Here is a 23,575-nt window from a genome sequence, read left to right as displayed (position 1 = left end):
TGAGGCATTTCCGTCAGGGAATTGGACTGGGCGCTTGCTGTTTCAATTCAGCTCAACACCGCTCTCGTTTCCCCATCACAATTCAAACACACAATGATGTCATCAGTGCCCGTTCACTATTTGCCGGAGACGAGATCAAACGGTGGCGACATCTGACCTTTGTAATTAACACAAAGTTCAACAGTAAGCAGAGCCCATTTAAAGTGGGGAAGCATGCATGATTTAAAGTGCTCCTCTCGGACATGACTTGAATATTTCAGAAATCAGCCAGTCATTTTAATGTGCTAAAAACCTGACCCTCGCCAATGCATAGCATTAATCAAGGAGTCGGGACACTAGTGTTTACAGTTCACGGATGCCTCACTCTAATGCCCTGACACTACCACAGCTCACAGTGGCTTAGGATCGTTTGGGACGCAGGAGGAGACAGCACTGTTTCCTGGCTTAGATGTGACCGCTGCCTCTTCCACTTTACCTGATTAAGATGGCTGGGCAAGCTTATATCCCATTCAGCACCCCAAAAACTTGGTGCAATCCAATCTACAGTAAGTCTGAAAAGAATTTGCAGATTTAGAAAATGAGAACAATAGTATTTACGTTTATTAAGAATTTCGAGCATAATAGCAGGCCCTTCTGGCTCAACGAGGCTGCGCTGCTCAATTACACCCATGTGACCTATTAACCTGCTAACCTGTACATTTTTGGCATGCGGGAGGAAACCAGAGCTCGTAGAGGAAACCTACATGGGCAAAGGGAGCAAGTACAAACTCCTTATAGACAGCGGTGGAACTGAATCCGTGTTACTGATTTTGTAATAGCATTATGCTAAATGCTACAACCATGTGACAGTAGGATAGTGACCACCGCTCCCTGGCCTTTAGCATTATCATGGAAAAGGATAGAATCAGAGAGGACAGGAAAATTTTTAATTGGGGAAGGGCAAATTATGAGGCTATAAGGCTAGAACTTGTGAATTGGGATGATGTTTTTGCAGGGAAATGTACTATGGACATGTGGTCGATGTTTAGCGATCTCTTGCAGGATGTTAGGGATAAATTTGTCCCGGTGAGGAAGATAAAGAATGGTAGGGTGAAGGAACCATGGGTGACAAGTGAGGTGGAAAATCTAGTCAGGCGGAAGAAGGCAGCATACATGAGGTTTAGGAAGCAACCATCAGATGGGTCTATTGAGGAATATAGGGTAGCAAGAAAGGAGCTTAAGAAGGGGCTGAGAAGAGCAAGAAGGGGGCATGAGAAGGCCATGGCGAGTAGGGTAAAGGAAAACCCCAAGGCATTCTTCAATTATGTGAAGAAAAAAAGGATGACAGGAGTGAAGGTAGGACTAATTAGAGATAAAGGTGGGAAGATGTGCCTGGAGGCTGTGGAAGTGAGCGAGGTCCTCAATGAATACTTCTCTTCGGTATTCACCAATGAGAGGGAACTTGATGATGGTGGGGACAATATGAGTGAGATTGATGTTCTGGAGCATGTTGAGATTAAGGGAGAGGAGGTGTTGGAGTTGTTCAAATACATTAGGATGGATAAGCCCCCGGGGCCTGATGGAATATTCCCCAGGCTGCTCCATGAGGGGAGGGAAGAGATTGCTGAGCCTCTGGCTAGGATCTTTATGTCCTCGTTGTCCACAGGAATGGTACCGGATGATTGGAGGGAGGTGAATGTTGTCCCCTTGTTCTAAAAAGGTAGTAGGGATAGTCCGGGTAATTATAGACCAGTGAGCCTTACATCTGTGGTGGGAAAGCTGTTGGAAAAGATTCTTAGAGATAGGATCTCTGAGCATTTAGAGAATCATAGTCTGGTCAGGGACTGTCAGCATGGCTTTGTGAAGGGCAGATCGTGTCTAACAAGCCTGATAGAGTTCTTTGAGGAGGTGACCAGGCATATAGATGAGGGTAGTGCAGTGGATGTGATCTATATGGATTTTAGTAAGGCATTTGACAAGGTTCCACACGGTAGGCTTTTTCGGAAAGTCAGAAGGCATGGGATCCAGGGAAGTTTGGCCAGGTGAATTCAGAATTGGCTTGCCTGCAGAAGGCAGAGGGTGGTGGTGGAGGGAGTACATTCAGATTGGAGGATTGTGACTAGTGGTGTCCCACAAGGATCTGTTCTGGGACCTCTACTTTTCGTGATATTTATTAATGACCTGAATGTGGGGGTAGAAGGGTGGGTTGGCAAGTTTGCAGATGACACAAAGGTTGGTGGTGTTGTAGATAGTGTAGAGGATTGTCAAAGATTGCAGAGAAACATTGATAGGATGCAGAAGTGGGCTGAGAAGTAGCAGATGGATTTCAACCCGGATAAGTGGGAGGTGGTACACTTTGGAAGGACAAACTCCAAGGCAGAGTACAAAGTAAATGGCAGATACTTGGTAGTGTGGAGGAGCAGAGGGATCTGGGGATACATGTCCACAGATCCCTGAAAGTTGCCTCACAGGTGGATAGGGTAGTTAAGAAAGCTTATAGGGTGTTAGTTTTCATAAGTCGAGGGATAGAGTTTAAGAGTCGTGATGTAATGATGCAGCTCTATAAAACTCTGGTTCGTCCACACTTGGAGTACTGTGCCTCACTATAGGAAGGATGTGGAAGCATTGGAAGGGGTACAGAGGAGATTTACCAGGATGCTGCCTGGTTTAGAGAGTATGCATTATGATCAGAGATTAAGGGAACTAGGGCTTTACTCTTTGGAGAGGAGGATGAGGGGAGACATGATAGAGGTGTACAAGATAATAAGAGGAATAGATAGAGTGGATAGCCAGCACCTCTTCCCCAGGGCACCACTGCTCAATACAAGAGGACATGGCTTTAAGGTAAGGCGTGGGAAGTTCAAGGGGGATATTAGAGAAAGGTTTTTTACTCAGAGAGTGGTCGGTGCATGGAATGCACTGCCTGAGTCAGTGGTGGAGGCAGATACACTAGTGAAGTTTAAGAGACTACTAGACAGGTATATGGAGGAATTTAAGGTGGGGGCTTATATGGGAGGCAGGGATTGAGGGTCGGCACAACATTGTGGGCCAAAGGGCCTGTACTGTGCTGTACTATTCTATGTTCTATGTTCTATGTTCTATGTTAGTAAATATTTTTCCTGTATGGACTTTGAAATAACTTCGTTACATTACTAAGGGAATGTAAATGGAAGTTCTTGTTGCTATTACTGTTGAGATTGTTATTTGTGAAGTAGTGTTGAAATAAGCACCCCTTGATCAGTGTTAGGACCTTTCTGCTGCTGTTAATTTGCTTCACTGAAGTGGCTGTGCAATTAGAATGTCAGACGATGGCCATCTCAGGTAAGACAGTCTAACCGCCTACCCTTGATCTTCAATGGCTTTTCTCATGGCATAAACATTAAAGAGTTATCAAGCACTGAAGCCACAAGCAAGGATCAGAAGTTGGATAACCTGCAGCAAGTGACACTAAAAAATCCTTTCCACTGTCTGCAAGGTGCAAATCAGAAGTGATGGAATAATCTCCACTTGCAATTTCAACAGCACTCAAGATGTCTGACACTCTAGGTCCTAGGACAAGGCATATTTCTGGATCAATACCTCAATCTGTCTTCCCAAACACTAATTCCCAACACAGAGACTTCAGTGCGTATGTCCTAGGATATGCACCATATTTATATACAGTACATTGGTTACCCTGATACAGCTCCCAAACCTGCGATCCCTATCACCCAGAGAGATGAAGCCTACGGGTACATGTAGACACCACTGCCAGCAGGTTCCCCCTCTAAATCACGCAGCACTCTGATTTGGAAGTGTTTGGCCAGCCCTTTCTCTTTCGATGGGTCTGAGTCCTGGAGCTTCCTACCCAACAGCCCTGTGGGAGTAACTTCACCAAAAACACTGCAGCAGTTCAAGAAGATATCTCATCACCACTGTCTTCTGGGCAGTTAGGAATGGACAATAAATAAACGCTGCTTTTATCATCAATGCCCACATCCTGAAAAAATTGAGTTTATGCAGTAGTTCATCATCTTGAAATGCAGTTACTGTTGTTATATTTACGGTACAGTATGTCAGGCATGTTACACACATCAATATTCCACAAGAGCAGTGCAATGATAAATGGATTGTTCTGTTTTGCTGTCCTTGTTGGAAAGCGGCAGGCAGGCTAGTATGCAAGTATCTTCCTACTCCATGAATAATGTGATCTTTAACTACAAAAAATATGAACGGACTATAATTGAACCCCCAAGAAATGCAGCACTGCCTCATCACAATACTGATATATCAAATGAGGTTTTGTGTTTAATGTGGAATGGGACTTCAATCCATAATCTCCCGATTATGAGGTAACCAATTCACCCAAGCTGGTGCAGGGGTGTAGAAATGAAGAGTTATCAAAAAAGCAAATAAAATAAAAAGAAACTTAAAATCTGGCATTAAAATAGAAATTGCAATAAATGCACTGCAGGTTAGCTGGAAAATGCAAATAAAAATAGCTTTTGGCAAAGATTACACACTGAAAATATCATAACCTACCCTTTCTATTTCGAGATGTTACTTAGTCCGCAGTGCATTTCCGGCAATTTCCATTTTGATTTAAGCAAATAAAGTACCAGATCACAGAGTCAAAAGCATAAAATATAAGCTGGAGGGAGTATACTTAAACTGGCCTAAAATACAAAATTCAATTCAAGCCACTGAAACGTAAAAGAGGCAGCGAATGCTCCCTGAAGATATGACTAAGGGGAACCATAAAGCAAAATAAATGTAGATTAGTTAAAAATGTAGAAGGGGCCCTTCAGCCCATTACTATGTCTCTTCCAGAACAAGTCACTTATTCTATCCCTATTCCCTTCTTCGCAGCTTTACAATTTTTTCTTCAGCATGTATTTATCCATTTCCTTCTTGAAAGCCACTTTGTAAACTGCCTGTGCCTCACATGGACGCGGGAAGTTCCAGGTTCCAGTCACATGCTACATTCAACATATTTTCCTTCTGTCTCTCTTAATTCTCTTTACCTTTAGTTTGTGTTTGTGACCTCTCCATCATTGGGACCAGGCTCCCATTGTCCACTCTGTCCAGACTCTTCATCATTTCATGTACTATCAAATTGCATTTCAGACTTCTCCTGTTTGAAAAGAAAGGTTCAAGCTATCCTTGTAACTATAGTCTCTCATCCCAAGAGCCATCCACATAACCTTTTCTGGACCTTCTCTATGCCTTTATGTCCTTACTATGGTGATGCAACCAGAATTTAGTAAAGTACTCCAGTGCCTTATAAAGATTTAGCATACTGATAATGCTTTTATAGTCTAATGACAAAGTCCAGAATAAAATATATCTTATTAAGCACCCTTTCCGTCTGTTATGTCTAATGCTCTCTGTATTCATGCCCCAGGTCTCTCAGTGAATGCCTTTTACAATAGTATCCTTTATTCTATTTTTGTCTCTCTCTAATGTCTCTACCGAGATATCAGGCCTTACATGCCACGCATAAGACAATTCCGTCAGCCATTTTATATTCTACTGAAATTTATCACCATCCATTTTGTTGTTCACAAGTTTTGTATCACCTACAAGTTTAAAAATTGTGTGTTGCCCTCAAAATCCAGGTCAGAGGTGAAAGAAAGCACTATACTCAACACCAATCCTTAGAGAATGCCACCATTTTCACTCCTTAAGTCCACAAAACAATCCATTGTTGCCTGTTACAGAGCCAACTTCAGATCCATGTTATCAATGGCCCTCTTAAGCCTAAAGCTTTGCAAAAGCCTTCTGGGAGTCTATACATACTACATTACCCCCATGAAAGCTATCCATTATGTTGGAAAATTGTACCAGATCAGTCAGACATTATTTCACCCCAACAAATTCATCCTGGCTTGCTATAGTTAAATCTCATAAAGGTGCCCCTCCTGAAACTCAGTGCAATTGACCACCTCATTCCTTCAAAGCAGATCTAGCAATGCAAATTTAGATACCTCAGTCCAATTTTCACAATAAAACCCTGACCTGATATAAGCTTTCTTCTCTATTTTCCATGCCTTGCTTCCAGTCCTGATGAAGAGTCTTGGCCTGAAATACTGACTGGTTGTTCCCATCCATAGATGCTGTCTAACCCACTGAGTTCCTCTAGCATTTTGTGTTTGTTGCTCTATATTTCCAGCATCGGCAGAATCTCTTGTACTTCTCCATTTCCTTTGGCATTTGGCTGTAGATGTTCCTTCCTAAATGTCTCCTCAACTGAATCCCTATCTTCTGATTCCAAATTAGCTTTTCTCTCTTCAGATTCCACCTCAGGCTCCCAATAACCTGCAAACTTATTTAAACCTGCCCATGTAGCACTTCCTCGCCAGTCCTTTATTTTTCCTACCCACCTGACTTCACCTATAACCTTATAGCTATCATCCTCCTCCTCCCACCTTTTTATTCTGGTGTCTTCCCCCTTCCTTTCCAGTCCTGAAGAAGGATCTCAGCCTGAAACATCGACTGCTTACTCATTTCCATAGATGCTGCCTGACTAGCTGAATCCTCCATCATTTTGTGTGTGTTACTTGCAAAATGTCTGCTTTGTAGAGGTCCTGTTTTACAACCCCATTTCTCGCTCCCTGTCCCTGTCCCAGTCCCAGAAATAATGCTAATTCCTCAGTAATCTAAAGCTTTCCTTTTTACTTTAACTCTCCAGTCTCATTCATCTGCTTTGTCTTCCTATTATACTATACTAATATGAGGCACTGGTGGTAAATTAGACATTACTACCTTTGAAATTTTGCTTCTTAACTTTACTAGCTCTTTAAACTCCTAAAAAATATTCCATGGTTACAATCTCAGGTTCGTTCATGAAGGAATGAGACAACTGGGAGATATTGCACAGAGATATGTAAAATAGAATATAATATCGAACACTATTTCAATTTAGAAATGGTGAAGGAATAAAATTAACTCAAGATGAATGGAGCAAAGACCTTGGACTTGTTTAACAACCATTGATATGGATTAATACAGTGAATTATAAGTCTTCTGGAACACGGTATTTAAGCTGGGATAATTTTTCTTATCCTCCAAGAGGACCAAAACCTTGTTGTGGTTTGAAGGCTTGCATGCCTCAATGACTTGGAGTCAAGGCTTTGGCTCTTGGTAGGGTCACCCAAGCCAAATAGGTCAAAAGGTTGAGGACAGACTGAGAATGGTCCACCAGTCCTCCAGGTCCGGGGGTTCAGCTCAGAGCTAACAATCCTGGCTGGTATGACAAAATGGTTACAGAAACAACAATGAAGATTTGAAGATTCCTTCTACATCTGAGTGCGACAGTATTCCTGAGTCTCCAGCCGAGACTTGCATGACTGACAGCAGTGAAGACTGTGAGAAAGCTACTGACACAATGAAGGAAGTCCTGAACACTGTCTGAAATGGAGGACCTTCTTTGCCGCCCCAAACACCAGCAGCGCAGCAAGTAGTAAGTGAGTAATTTTTCTTATCTAGTTGAATGCTCGCGCACAAGTTTGAAATAAAGTGAACATAAGCAGAGTTTGTTGGATTTAGAGCATTCCACACATGGAAAATAAATTGTCTAAGCTTGTAAGGACAGAGAAGTGTTGCAGTGAACTTTTGTTAACTACATCTATTGTCAAGGTTATGTAATTGTCCTCAAAACTTTACAGTCTTTTCTTTACCCCACTGTCTGGAGTTCTCAGATGGGAAGATAGACATTCTCTACTTCACACTCCACCCTGCCCCCCCCACCCCCCCAATTTTATAACTTGCTTTCCTGTCCACTGCTTTCATGTTTGGGTTACTTAAAAGGAATGCACTGTAAAACTTTTTCTTTTGCCAACACACTCCCTGAATAATTTTTGTTGTCATACTCAAGCTCATTACCTCTATATTTAAATAGAGGAGGATATACCACGACTCAACCAGCCCCCTTAAAGAAAGATATGCTATCATTGCAAATATGCCAGGTCTTGACTGCTGCTGTTTATCACAAGATGTCAATAGAAATCAATGTTGATCAAAATGCTGCTTTGAGCACTGTCTCTGAGCATCATTGTATTAGGTTCTGAGTAATTCTCTTTACAGCTTTAATTGCTGGAACCATTACACAACGATCCTACAGATCTGACAAGAATGCAGGAGATAAATCAAAATTAATATCTGTTGTCCAAAGTAAGGTGCGGGATTCAGTTTAGTGCTGTAGGAAGTCTATAAAGGACAGAGCACCCAATGAATAGTTAGGGAAATCCAAGGTATCTAAGAAAAATAGAATCTGTCATAAATACTTTCTTGTGTTCAGGGACACCAATTACTCCCACTAAGCAATTTGGGTACCTTGGTCCTTTGTAGTTCACTCATATTGTCTTATACAATAATGCAGTCTCAGGTGCAACCACACATTTGTCTGGTTTCCATGTGTATTTCTTCATTTTTTCAAGAGAGACATTTGGAAGATGAGGCCAGATACAAATCAATGAAGAATTTTATTTCAAAGGAGGATGAGCGTGGCGAATGACAGCTTCATTCAAATTCATTTAATTAAGATTGACTAACTTATCCCAATGCAATCATTTCCAATAAGACCATGTCAACCATATTAAACAGGTATAGTATTGAGCAGTGGTAAGGTTATTGACGCATGGCCAGGGACTAGGATCACTGAACATGGAATATGAAGAAACAATGAACCAGAAATGTGAATAAAATTCCACCACGATAGCTGCAAAATTAAATTCAGATAATTAAGTATATCCGGAATTAAAGCTAGTCCCAGTAACAAAAGTCATGAAACCAATGTGCTTCAGGAAAACTATTCTGCCATTTTCTTTAAATTGTTTACTCTTAATATCCTCTTCAATTTAGGGTCCAATTGCCTAATTCAGGAATGAACAATAAATGACAGCATTGGCAGCAAAGTACACAGCCTGTAATGAATAAAGAAAAAAATCCTTCCCCATGTCTGCATGTTGTCTTACCTGACTGAAATAAATCTGGCAATGTCTTTGTTACTTATTCTGTCTTCTGCTGCATGATAAATTTGTAACATGCTGTATCAAAAATCTGTTTGATTGTATCTATATACGTCACATCTGTATGTGTATGTTCACAGGTGGAAGGTGTTATCGATTACTGAATCTTTTGATTGCCATCCACAAGGGGAAAAAAATCTAAGTGTCTCCTTAGCAACTTAGCTGTTCATGATCACTAACCAACTTCCTGAAAAGCCTGGATAATTTCCCCAAATTCTCATGAAAACATCATAACAAACCCTGAAATTTGACAAATGTACCTAAAGTGGGTATACAGTATTTAAAGCGGAAGTTGACAGGTTCTTGATTTGTAAGATTGTCAAAGGTTATGGGGAGAAGATTTGAGAATGGGGTTGAGAGGGATAATAAATCAGCAGATGGAATGGCAGAGCAGACTCAATGGGCCGAATGGCCTAATTCTGCTGTTGTGACTTATTGTCTTAGTCAAAATATTTTAAATAGAGCCCAGTAAATTTATATATTATATAAGTGCATATAATGTTAAAGATGCAGACAATCAGAGATAATTAAATTCATAAAGTAGTCGCCATATCCTTTGAAAAGTCTAAACCACCGACAGACAATTCATTACTGTTTTTTTAAATAATACTCTCAGTTGTTTTATGTCAAATGCAGCAGCTAATTACAGACTGTGTCCCTTAAACACCACGCAGGGAATCAACAGGTAATCTATTGCTGGTGAAAAAACGTGTTGATTAAAAGATAATTATTGACCAACAGATCATCTTCTTTTTATTAAGTGGTGCTGTGGTACATTTGCCAGAGTAGGAAGCTAACATCTGGGTTTAACCTTTCAGTCAAAAGACAAACCACCCTTCTTACAGCACTGATCATTTTCTCAGGTTTCGGAGTGCAGAAGAATGAGTGAGCAAACAGTGAGGAGATGATAATTGACTGCAAAGTGACACAGATCGGCTGGCAGAGTGGGTAGGTAAGTGGCTGATGAAATTTAATACAGAAAATTGTGAAGAGATGCACTTAGGCAGAAACAACAGAGAACAACTGGTGTGCAACTGTCTTTGAGGACCGGCCAAATTGACATTTCAAACCACTTCAGACAGGCATTCACATGAACCATATTTTGTTTTAAGCACACAGGGACTTTCATCACGTTCGTGAAGCAAACAAGTGCGGGGATTTATTAACAATTCGTCTTTTATTAGTGTTGTTGTCAGACAAGAACCAATTAAAATTTCCTTATATAAAGTGAAGGGAATTACGCTTTTTGATTTTGTTCGATTAACCGCACAAGATGATTACAATGATTTTTAACCTTGATTAGTCCAAGAGACTTAGTAGAGAATGGGCTGGAATCCAAGAATACCACATAAATTGCTCTACAATGGAATTTAATTTCTATTATTCAATTCTAACATTATTGCAATTATATCTCACCATCCTCACCAATATCCAAACCAGTGTTAATTAGCCTTATGTTTGTTCACAAGTCTCCAGTGTCTTTAAACATTTCTCAGATTATTTACTAAAAAGCTTTATGCATCAGAATTTGTACTTGCCAGTTATACTGTAATTCGTTCTCCCCAGCCCCCATTACCATCACAGAAATTTTCCTCCAGTCATTTAAGTCATTTTTAAAACTGATGATCCAGCAAGTTTACAATTAGAACATACAACATGCAGCACAGTACAGGCCATTCAGCCCATGATGTTGTGCCAACCCTTTAACCTGTCAACCACAATCTCATCTTGAGGTGTACCTTTCAGGGATCTATGTACGTGGATCCCAAGGGCCGACTGTTCCTCCACACTGCTAAGGATCCTGCAATCTGCCCTCAAATCTGACCTTCCGAGAGTGTTGTGTTGGGAGTCATTAAATATCAGAATCAGGTTTAATATCACCGGCATACGTTGTGAAAAATGTTAACTTTGCGGCAGTAGCACAATGTAATACCTGATAAATATAGAAACATAGAAACATAGAAAATAGGTGCAGGAGTAGGCCATTCGGCCCTTCGAGCCTGCACCGCCATTTATTATGATCATGGCTGATCATCCAATTCAGAACCCCACCCCAGCATATAGGGAAAGAAACTGGATTACAGTAAGTATATATATTATATTAAATAGGTAAATTAAGATACGTAGTGCAAAAACTGAATTTTTTAAGAAGTAGTGAAATAGTGTTCATGGGTTCAATGCCCTTTTAGGAATCGGATGGCAGACAGAAAGAAGCTGTTCCTGAATCACTGAGTGTGTGCCTTCAGGCTTCTGTACCTCCTACCTGATGGTAACAGTGAGAAAAGGGCACGCCCTGGGTGCTAGGGTCCTTAATAATGGACGCTGCCTTTCTGAGACACCACTCCTTGAAGAGCTGTTGGATACTACGGAGGCTAGTGTCTATGAAGGAGCTAACTAATTTTATAACTCCCTGCAGCTTACTTCAATCCTGTGCAGTAGCACCATCCACCATACCAGACAATGATGCAGCCCGTCAGAATGCTCTCCACAGTACATCTGTAGAAGTTTTTGATTATTTTAGGTGACAAGCCAAATTTCCTCAAACTCCTGATGAAATATAGCCACTGTCTTGCCTTCTTTATAGCTGCAGCAATAGGTTGGGACCAGGTTAGACCCTCAGAGCCATTGACACCCAGGAACTTGAAACTGCTCACTCTCTCTGTTTCTGATCCCTCTGTGAGGATTGGTTTCGTGTTCCCTCATCTTGCCCTTCCTGAGGTCCACAGTCAGCTCCTTGGTCTTACTGCATATATCAGAGTGCCTCTGATATACAGTAAATAACTAACATCAAAAACTTGCTCCAGTGGATCATTAGGAAGTGCAGATCTAAAGGGTAGGGGAGGAATTTTACTTCGGAAACCATTGAAATGGACCAGGAATTTTCCCTGTACTCCATCATGGATAAACTGCTTTAAGAGTTACTTTGCAGACACTGCAGGAGTAGAATGAGTGAAATCTCCACATTAAATCTTCATCCCTCCCCCATGTAACAATCATACAATCCCCCAGGATAATACATTAGGCATTCTCCTTTCAAGGGACCTCATGTAATTGAATAAATTTGGGAATATGGGGGAAAAAAGCTCAGAGAATAGTCCGAAAGACCTGATTTCTTGCTTTAACTCTCCTCATATTTGCATATTTTTCAAGATCTGTCCATCAGCTGAGGTAAATGGTGAATGAGCTACTCCCAGCTGCCACCTACCATGCTGTAAAATGTCTCTCATGAGGTGCACAAGACTGGCTCTGTGATGTTTCATTCACTGCTGGGTCAACATGATGATCCTCTGCATGACAGGAGAATGTTTTGATTATTTGGGAGGAGGAGCAAGCTACAATCATTAGAGACTGGACCATTGAAAGAAACAAAGCTGAAGGATCTGAAATTGTCTTGCTGATGTCAAACTGCACAGAGAGTACAATGATTGCAAGCTGATGGCACAGGGTTAGTAGGTTCCATGAAATAACAATGGCATTTTTAAGTAGTTGGTTTAGAGTGCTCAAAATTCAGCGTCGACATGGAATGAAGTTAAGCCAAGCCAAGTAAATCTATCTACAGTGGAGACTCTGGGATGAGCTGTATGGTTGAACCATTATACACTCTAAGCGGTACAGTTCCAAAAAGGTGTGCAAGAATGGAGCGACTAGACTAAGAGACCATTAGTAAAGCCAATGGAATTATAGACTTCATAAATATTGACACTGAATACAAAAGCTGTTACATCAAACTGTAATCCACCAGCTCACAACTGGATATTGCATTCAATTCTGATCATATTGCTTTCAAAAGACTGTGAACGTCCTCAGAAGAGGTGCAGGGAGGTGCCGTGGTTAAAAGCTTCCACTACAAAATTAGAGGGGACAATCTGGGGTTGTCCTCTTTAGCAGAAAGAAGGTTGAGAGGAGATTTGTAGGGATGTACCCATGACGGGCTTTGATAAGCTAAATGTTTCATTAGTGGAAGGCCAAGGATGCACATTCAAAATAATAACCAAGGCATTGTATGGGAAAGAAGGAAATGAAGGTTGGTTATGATTTTTAACTCTCTGTTCTCAGGGGAGTAGAAATAAAGCCTTTTAAAATGAAATGGTAAGCATTTGAACATAGAACATACAGCATAGTACAGGCCCTTCTCCACATGATGTGCCAACCATTTAACCTGCTCTAAGATCAATCCAGCTTACATGACTCTCCATTTTCCTCTCACCCGTTGTACCTATGAAAGAGTTTCTTAAACCCCGCTACTGTAGCTGGCTCCACTACCACCCCTGGCAGGGTGCTGCACATCCCCACCACCCTCTGTGTAAAGAACTTACCCCCATCCCCCACCACTATACTTTCCTCCAATCACCTTAAAGTTATGCCCACTTGTATTAGCCATTTCTGCCCTGGGAAAAAGTTGCTGGCTAACCACTTTCTCTGTGCCTTTGATCATCTTGTACACATTTATCACATCACCACTCATCTTCCTCCACTCCAAAGAGAAAAGCCGAGTTTGCTCAATCTATCTTCATAATACATGCCCTCTAGTCTAGGCAACATCATGGTAAATCTTCTCTGCAATTCTCAACCTTCCTGTAATGAGGTGACCAGAACTGAACGCAATATTCCAAGTGTGATCTATCTAGGGTTTTGTATTACCTCATGGCTCCGGAATTCCTTGCGTACTTTGTGCAGCTGGATCCTAGACTTCCTATCAGATTGCCGACAGATGGTAAGGATGGGCCCCCTCTCCTCTGCCCCTCTGACCCTCAACACAGGTTCCCCCCAGGATTGTGCCCTGAGTCCCCTTCTCTACTCCCTTTACACCCACGACTGTGCTGCCTCACACAGCTCAAACCTGCTCATGCCACGACTTCGATCAGCCTTAGTTCTAGCTGTAATGAGACAGCCTACAGCGGAGAGGTTGACACGCTGACACAGTGATGCCAAGATAACAATCCCTCTTTGAATATACAAAAAACAAAAGAGCTGATTGTGGATTACAGGAGAAACAGAGATAGGCTCGGCCTGATCAACATCAATGGGTCTGCAGCTGAGAGGGTGAGTAGTTTCAAGTTCCTCAGTATACACATCACCGATGACCTCACCTGGACTGTACACACTGGCTTTGTGGCAAAAAAAAGCACAACAGCATCTCTTCCACCTCAGGCAACTGAAGAAGTTCGACGTGAGCCCCCACATCCTCAAGACCTTCTAAGGGGCACTATCGATAGCACCCTGACTGACTGTATCACTGCCTGGTACGGGAACTGCACCAACCTTGATCGCTGGACAGCCCAGCGCATCCGTGGATGTGAGCTTCCCTCCACTGAGGACATTTACAGCAGCAGGTGCAGAAAGAAGGCCAAGAAGAGCATCATGGACACCAGTCACCCCAACCGTAAACTGTTTCAGCTGCTTCTGTCTGGCAAATGGTACCGCAGCATTAAAGCCAGGACCAACAGGCTACGGGACAGCTTCTTTCTACAAACCATTAGACCTTTAAATTCACATGTCTATACATTGCATCAGAGCCATAACGCAAAGAATTTTACTCCATCACATTGTGGGATGGATGTAAGATTTAAATAAATTCTAAATTCAGTCCCCTGACTGATGAAGGCCAACACACCAGATGACTTCTTAGCAATCCTATTAACTTCCAGAGCAGCTTAGAGGGAACTCTAATTTGAGGTAAATTAATTTCAGGATATTGAGGAAAGATCAGGGGAATAAGAAGTCATGTAGATAGGTCACATTAGAGAGAACTGAATCAATTTGTGTTAAATGAAAGTTGAAGATTTAAGACTGGATTGTAAACCTTGGCCAAGGAAGATTTTAAATAATAACTTTGCCAATTTCCTTCTAATTTCACTACCATATGAAGACTGTACCTCCCTCTGCAACTGGATCCCGACTTCCTAACCGGAGAACCACAATCTGTGCGGATTGGAAATACCATCTTCACCTCACTGACAATTGACCCTGGTGCAACTCAGGGATGTGTGCTTAGTCCACTGCTCTACTCTCTCCACACCCATGACTGTGTGGCTAGGCATAGCTCAAATACCATCTATAAACATGCTGATGATACAACCATTGTTGGCAGCATCTCAGATAGTGATAAGAAGGTGTACAAGAACAAGATAGACCAACTAGTTGAGTGGTGTCACCACAACAACCTTGCACTCGACGTCAGGAAAACCAAAGAGCTGATTGTGGACTTCAGGAAGATTAAGTTGAGGAAACTCACACCAGTCCTCATAGAAGGATCGGAAATAGAAAGAGTGGGCAATTTCAAGTTCCTGAGTGACAAGATCTCTGAGGACCTAGCCTGGTCGCAACATACGAGGGGTGATTGATAAGTTCGTGGCCTAAGGTCGAAGGAGTCAATTTTAGAGAACCTAGCACATTTCTTTTTCAACATAGTCCCCTCCTGCGTTTACACACTTAGTCCAGCGATCGTGGAGCACACGGATCTTGGACCTCCAGAAATTGTCCACAGATGGGTGATTGATAAGTTTGTGGCCTAAGGTAGAAGGAGATGTGTTATACAGCTCTCGTTACATGCACATGCAGATCAACTCTTTGAGTGATTATGCAGAAAGTTTGAAGTTAATAACTCATCTCCTTCCACCTTAGGCCACAAGCTTATCAATCACCCCTCGTATTGATGCAGCTATAAAGACGGCGAGATAGCAGCTATATTTCATCAGGAGTTTGAGGAATATTTGGTTTGTCACCTAAGTCACTCGAAAACTTCTGCAGATGCACCATGCAGAGCATTCTGACTGGATACATCACCGTCTGGTATAGTGGGGGGGGGGTAGTTGCTACTGCGCGAGATCAAAGTATATTGCAGAAAGTTGTAAGATTAGTCAGCTCCTCTGACGTATCCAAGAAATCTTCAAGAAGCATCCCTCAGGAAGGCAACGTCCATCATTAAGGACCCCCACCACCCAGGACATGCTACCTTCTCACTGTTACCATCAGGAAGAGATACAGAAGCTGAAGGCACACACTCAATGATTCAGGAACAGCCTCTTTCCCTCTGCCATCTGATTTCTGAATGGACAATAATCCCATGAACACTGCCTCACTACTTTTTTTATTTCTGCTTTTACACTTATTTAACTTAACTACATATATATATATTTTCAATAATATATAAATAATATATAATATATAAATAAGAGGAATAGTTAGAGTGGATAGCCAGCACCTCTTCCGCAGGACAACACTGCTCAGTACAAGAGGACATGGCTTTAAGGTAAGGGGTGGGAAGTTCAAGGGGGATATTAGAGGAAGGTTTTTTACTCAGAGAGTGGTTGGTGCGTGGAACGCACTGCCTGAGTCAGTGGTGGAGGCAGATACACTAGTGAAGTTTAAGAGACTACTAGACAGGTATATGGAGGAATTTAAGATGGGGGTTATATGGGAGGCAGGGTCTGAGGGTCGGCACAACATTGTGGGCCAAAGGGCCTGTACTGTGCTGTACTATTCTATGTTCTATGTTCTGTATTATATATTACCACGTATTGCATTGCACTGTTGCCACAAAGTTAACAAATTTCACGACATATGCCAGAGATATTAAACCTGATTCTGATTCTGTTGAACATCTTTCAGATGAAAGGATACTAGCAAGTCAGTCAGAGGACGAGGGAGAAAAGGCCAAAGATAGCAAGCTATTTAACTCAAAGTGATTACTGATCCATTCAGTGAGCTGAAATACATCTAGTTTGCGGGCTTAACTATAGTTTTCAGTCTGGTCTCTTTGGCGACACTCAATGATGAGTACAGCAGCTCTGACATAGCTTCTTTCAACAGAGTGGTTTTGTGTCCTGTTTAACAGTTGTCAATGATAATCTGAAATTTCTCAGAATGTTTCTTGAATTTATCAGCTCATTGGAACTTCCTCTGCAAAAGTTTCTTTCCTGCCAATGCCCTTGAATGGAAAATCCTACAAAAGGTAGTGAATATGGCCCAGTCCATCACAGGTGAAGCCCTGCCCACCACTGAGGACATCTACACAGAGTGTTGCCACAAGGAAGATCCATCCACCTTCAGGGACCCCCACCATCCAGATTATGCTCTCTTCTCACTGTTGCCATCAGGAGAAAGGTACAGGAGCCTCAGGTCCCACACCGTCAGGTTCAGGAACAGTTATTACCCCTCAACCATCAGGCTCTTGAACCAAACGGGATAACCTTGCTCAACTTCACTTGCCCCATCACTGAACTGTTCCCACAACCTATGGACTCACTTTCAAGGACTCTTTGCCTCATGTTCTCAATATTCATTGATTATTTATTTATTATTCTTTCTTTCTTTTTGTATTTGCACAGTTCATTGTCTTTTGCACACAAATTGAATGCTCAGCTGGTACGGTTTTTCATTCATTTTATTACCATTATTATTCTATTATGGATTTATCGACTTTGCTCACAAGAAAATGAATCTCAGGTTTGTCTATAGTGACATATATATATTTTGATAATAAATTTACATTGAACTTTGTAAAGCACAAATTTCAGCTGATAATGGAGGGATTCTCTCTACATCTCCATAGCAGCAAAGTCTGCATGCAGCCATTAGAATCTGCATCAATTGTAGACTGGTTTTCAAGGATATTACTTGGTTCTCAAGGATTTTGCTGTTAGTTGTCCATTGACCTCAAGTGACTGTGTGAACTTTGCTGAGACAGTGAAAGAGGGAATTGTTTGCTTTCTGCTTGGAGTACATGATGCAGCTTTCACAGCCATAAGGAAAATACTGACAGTGCAAAGCTGATAAACTTTATGTTCAGGGTCATACAGCTCATTGTGGCAAGACAATAACCTTGTCAGCTTTCATATCCAGAACAATTGTCTTGATTAGAGTTGAAGAGAGCAAAAGTTTTCCCAGGGTTTTATTATTTGGATGCAATATCAGTGCCCAAAGCAGAAATTTTCCGATGAAAATCATTAATTTTTATGATTATTGGTGCCCAGTGACATGACTATTGGTTCCTTGGTCCATGCATCAGGGATTTAATTCATTAAGAAATAGAACATAGAAATCTACAACACATTACAGGTCCTTCAGCCCACAATGTTGTGCTGACCATGTATCCTACCCTAGAATTGCCCCACCGCATAGCCCTCTATTTTTCTAAGCTCCATGTACCTAATAGTCCCTTAAAAGACCCTACTGCATCCGTCTCCACCACCTTCACTGGCAGTGCATTCCATGCACTCACCACTCTCTGTGTGAAAAACTTACCCCTGACTTCCCCCCCCCCCGTACCTAGTTCTAAGCACCTTAAAACTATGCCCCTTTGTGTTAGCCATTTCAGCCTTGGGAAAAAGCCTCTGGCTAGCCACATGATCAATGGCTCTCATCATCTTATACACCTCTATCAGGTCACCTCTCATCCTCCGTCACACGAAGGAGAAAAAGCCAAGTTCACTCAACCTATTCTCATAAGGCACACTCTCCAATCCAGGCAACATCCTTGTAAATCTCCTCTGCACTCTTTCTATAGTTTCCACATACCTTCCTGCAGTGAAGTAACCAGAACTGAACACTATACTCCAAGTGGGTTTTGACCAAGGTCTTATACAGCTGTAACATTACCTCACGGCTCTTGAACTCAATCCCACAGTTGATGAAGGCCATACTCCATACTCCTTCTTAACAACACTGTCAACCTGCGCAGCAGCTTTGAGTGTTCTATTGACATGGACCCCAAGATCTCTGATCCTCCACACTGCCAAGAGTCTTACCATTTATATTATATTCTGCCTTCAGATATGACCTTCCAAAATGAACCTCTTCACACTTATCTGGGTTGAACTCCATCTGCCATTTCTCAGCCCAATTCTGCATCATATCGATGTCCCACTGTAACTTCTGACACCCTTCTGGACTATCCATAACACCTCCAACCTTTGTGTTATCAGCGAACTTACTAACCCTCCCTTCTACTTTGTCATCCAGGTCATTTATAAAAATCACATAGAGGAGGGGTCCCAGAAGAGATCCCTATGGAACACCACTGGTCACCAACCTCCATACAGAATATGAATCATCTATAACCACCCTTTGCCTTCTGTGAGTAAGCCAATTCTGGATCCACAAAGCAAGGTCTCCTTGGATCCCATGCCTCCTTACTTTCTGAATGAGCCTGGCATGGGGAACTTTATCAAATGCCTTAATGAAATCCATATACACTATATCCACTGATATATCTTCATTAATGTGTTTTGTTACATTCTCAAATAATTCAATCAGGTTCATAAGGCACATCCTGCCCTTGACATTTGTATACATAATTTTATAATCAGTAAATATAATACTGAATCAGTAAATTCAGTAAAATTAATTTTCCTCATGAATGAATATAAATGATTCCACAAGACTATTTTGACAAAGACCAGAGCTGTGCCCATTTGTCTGCTAATCAAAATCCCTCAAAATACCACTTAGATTATCATTATAGCACAATTTGTGGGAGTTTATGTGCATTTGCACATGTCCCAAATTATAATTGTGTTGAGTGCTACCAATTTGTTGTGGTAAAACAGAGGTTAGTTCAAAGTCACATCAAAATGTGAATGACCACACAAAAGATGCTGGAGGAATTCAACCGGTCAGACAACATATGAAGGAGAATGAACAGTCAAAGTTTCAGGTTGATACTATTCATCAGGACTGGAAAGAAAGAGGGGAGATAGCCGGAATAAAAATGTTGGGGGGGGGGGAGTAAAGCAAGATCTGGTGGGTGATTGGTGGATCACAATGAAATGGGGAGAAGGAGGTGATAGGCAGGTGAGCGAAAGCAGAGGGTGGAAATGACGTGAGGACTGGTGGAATCAGGAAAGATCAAAAGGCAAGGACAAAGGGGAGTGGTTACCTGAAGTCACAGAAATAGATGTTCATGCAATCAGTCTGGAGGCTACCAAGGCAGAACATGGCCTCTAATTTGTGCCTGGACTCAGGCTGGCAGTGAAGGAGGCTATGGACGGACATGTTGGTGTGGGAATAAAAAGTGGAATTAAAATGGCTGGCCACCAAGAGATCCTGGCTACAATGGCAGATTGGGTAAAGGTGCCTGCCAGCATTCACTGTCCCTTGCACAGTATCTCCAAACCGAGGAAGAGGAAGGATGTTATAGAGCACACAAAGATGGTAAAGGTTTTAGAGGAGGATTTGTGGGGAATATGTTATGGATATGTTGGCAGGATGAGCAGAGTGTTCTAGTTGCTGAAAAATTTAGAGGTTTGCTTAGTGGACCATTCCTGTCTCTCACACAGTGAGCATTAAGAGGAAAATACATGTATTTATGCATCTCCCTTCATGGCCTTGGGATATCCCAGAAGCTCTTGGGTGCAGTGAAATTATGAAAAGTGCTGAATAAATACCAATTATTCAGGTTTTAGTTTGCTTTTATTTGCTTAGAACAATTTTATTCCTATTTTTTTTCTATAAATTTTCTAAAGGCACAAAAGACTTTGGCTTCAAATTCTTCCTTATCCTTGGATGGTATCTTAGCTTTTCATATCTTCTGAAATTGATGGCAACAGTTGAACTTATTGTCTATCATTAACATCTTTTCTGAGCCAGTTCAGGAGGTGGTTAAGGACCAGGTACACTGGTGTGTATGGAGTCACATGAAGGACAAATCGGGTAAGAGTAGTATATCTACTTCCCTGTGGGATTAAATGGCAATCTGATAATTTCACATTACCATTCCTGATCGTAGCTTTCTCCCCCCCAAAATGTATTTGATTACTCGCATTTAACTTAGTAATTGCTATGGTGGGATTCAAACTTTTCTTTCCAAAATCCAGCCTTGATTATACCTCACCATGAGACCTGGCAGATTCAGATGCTCCAACACTAATATCTTACAGCTAGCGAATGCAACAGTTTTAATAGCAAATGAATTTCAATGTGATTTTCAGTTTGCATCACACTTCTATTTTTCTAATTTATTTTACTACTAACTCACTTTCTAGGCTTTGGTATACTTTATCTCTGCATTAAAATGTAGAAAAGATGCATTTAAAACAAGGTACCCCCACAGATTCAGTTAACAGTGACATTATAAACTATTTTCAAGGGTCTGCCTTCTATAAATGGCAAGGAGACATTTTTATGAGATAAGAATAAAGGAAAGTAACCGTGAGAAAAGGTTGTAATAGTTAGGGAAAGTATTCTGATACGTTTGAGCTCGCATCAGACTTTCTCTCCGTCTGGGTGATGCTCAACTGAAGGGAGACTTTTTAGTCCGAGGGAAAGAGACTGAAGTCAGCTGCAGTACGGAGATGAATGAAAATGGTGTTTCTGGAGGACATCCCAGACGGGGATAGACCAGAGTTACACAGCCTCCGGGACAAGTGGCAAGAGATTTACTTCAGAAGGTGAAAAATCACGGTCGTAAAAGGTAATAAAAAGAATGGTTGTTCTTCAACAAGGCCACTGAGGAAAGATTAACAAGCAGGTCCGGAGAACGGACAGAACTTTCGATGGGCTCAAGTGAAAGGCTATTTCCTCAACAGAATTTGTGCTTCGAAGAGTTGGTATCATTCAGCAAACAGAAGCAAGGATTAGCCACAGTTGGATAGTAATTTTAATGTCAATCAAAGGAGAAGTCCAGCTTCTGTAACAATTGAGGAAGTTGAGGATTTAACTTCTGAAGGTTTGCACAAAAATAGTATGTCACAAAAAAATTCACTCAGTAAAGGACAGGTTAAGTTAATTCACTGCAAAATACCTCAGCAGATATTGCGTTGGACCCCATGTCTGTGACATACATGGCGCTGCTAATAAAAGAATCTGTGTGTAAATTATGAAACCGATCTTTTAATTTACTTATAACTATGTGCTGACTCCACAAAGTTCTGTGTTATTTTGTTGGAGAATTACTATTTTGCTACACTGTTAGTTCACAAAAATAATTACATTCCGTCCAGGTGCAATGACAGAGCTGCATGACACTGAGAGGGAAAGAGAGTTGTCACCGTCCCTGCCTATGGACGCGCCCCAGGCAGGTCTCCTGCATCGTGAATCACAGGCATATCCCTTATATGTCTGTGAGGGATATGTCGGTCTCTGAGTAACTTCTCACATTCCCACAGGTCGTATTGAAATGGTGAGATAGTTTAGTGGTCCATGAAGTCAGCAATTTCGAGATCACCAATTTCAGTGCCTTTTGTTCTTAGGCTGCAGTCGAATGCTTCATGGAAGTGGGCAAGCCTTTGTCTTTTCCTATCGTCTGTTTAACTAGTTATCCCGCGCGCTCTGCAGTGATGGACTACCGCCCCAACAAAGAAATTCATCCATTCGGGTACCGAGACATCATGAATCCTATGTGTATATTCATTAAGCTAAGCCATCGGGTACCAATTGTTAAATATAGGCCCGTGTCATGCAATTAATTACCTAATGTATGTCATATGAATTGATTCTATAGGGCGGGAAAAACAGCCAGCACAGAGTACGCCAGCTTTCCATCGTCTTTATCCAAACTTCAGAAGACTTACTCTGATCACATTCCGTGAAGAATTTTTATCATCCACGTTCACGCTCAAAGAGAAGAAAGCCGCTGTGCTGTACACTCCTTGAGATTTATACAAAAGTTCGCCAAAATTCCACTCCGCGCTGTTCCAAGTCCCAATGACATCCCAGCCCCCGCAGTCTTCAATAATCTCCAACATAGGTTTAGCTCCGAGCCGGTCTATCTCCCTCAGGTTGATGCAAGACTTGTAAAACTGCTTGACCTTCCTCTCGGCAGACCGCCTGTAATGTCTTTTCACCGGCTGCAGTAGGAGCCGTTGAAGTTTTACTTCGTTCTGCTCGATAATGGTAGTGACCGTCCCGTAACTGAGTTTATCCTCGGGAATTCCGTGTCTCCTCAGCCACCCTCCGCACGAGAAAGTGTAAAAGTCTTTGCAGGGGTCAATGGTGGGGTCGATATTACTCGCAATCAGCCTGGCCGCTCTAGTGAAGGACTTCTTGCGGATACAGTCCTCCCGACAGAGGTTGTCTTGTCCAGTCGCGATGTACTTGAGAACCAGCATGCTCGCCAGTATGATGCAGAGCCCGGTGGCAAAGACTAAACCCGAAAGCAGACAGATTTCCCGCCTGCTCCATCTTGAGTCACGCTTTCTACTTTTGCCGTTCTTGTCATTCTTCCGAGAACTGAGGTGCAGGTTTAGACCATTGTGCAGAGTCCCTGAGCTAAATTTATTAACGTACTTAACTTCCTGAAACTCGTCGTAATGAGCTGTCAGAGAATAAGTCTTCTCCATAGTTTTACAGAAACTACATCAATAAAGTCTCGCTCGAGCTAGTCGGGAAATAAGAGAACTGAGTTGTCTTAAGAGCACATCGCTGTTCCTTTAGTGGTGTAGCTGCACCCGCAGTGTAGATTCGCCAGGCTGTAGGAATGAACCCAGGTGGTTTGAGAGCTGGGCTGGACGAGGAGTACCTGCGAGAGCTCTCTGCGCAGCCCAGTTAAGTACTGTTCGCAATGATTGACGGCCGTTCACTTTCCCGTTAATTTCAACCAACGTCCCATTTCCCCCGACTCCACGTCATAGCGAGAGAAAAGACAACAA

General features: G+C 41.9%; 1 protein-coding gene across 1 annotated transcript in view; it reads right to left on the bottom strand.

The window, feature by feature from the left end:
• Window positions 1-23,422, bottom strand: part of LOC134344771 (endothelin-converting enzyme-like 1) — a 112,940-nt gene extending 89,518 nt beyond the window's left edge. The window contains exon 1 of the mRNA XM_063044859.1: window positions 22,499-23,422. Within this exon, the coding sequence (XP_062900929.1) occupies window positions 22,499-23,266 (768 nt within the window). The 5' untranslated portion in view covers window positions 23,267-23,422. The remainder of the gene's footprint in view (window positions 1-22,498) is intronic.
• Between the last annotated feature and the right edge of the window lie 153 nt (window positions 23,423-23,575).

This window comes from Mobula hypostoma, chromosome 4, assembly GCF_963921235.1.
Source record: "Mobula hypostoma chromosome 4, sMobHyp1.1, whole genome shotgun sequence".
Taxonomy (NCBI): Eukaryota; Metazoa; Chordata; class Chondrichthyes; order Myliobatiformes; family Myliobatidae; genus Mobula; species Mobula hypostoma.
This window is presented reverse-complemented; position numbering and strand designations above follow the sequence as displayed.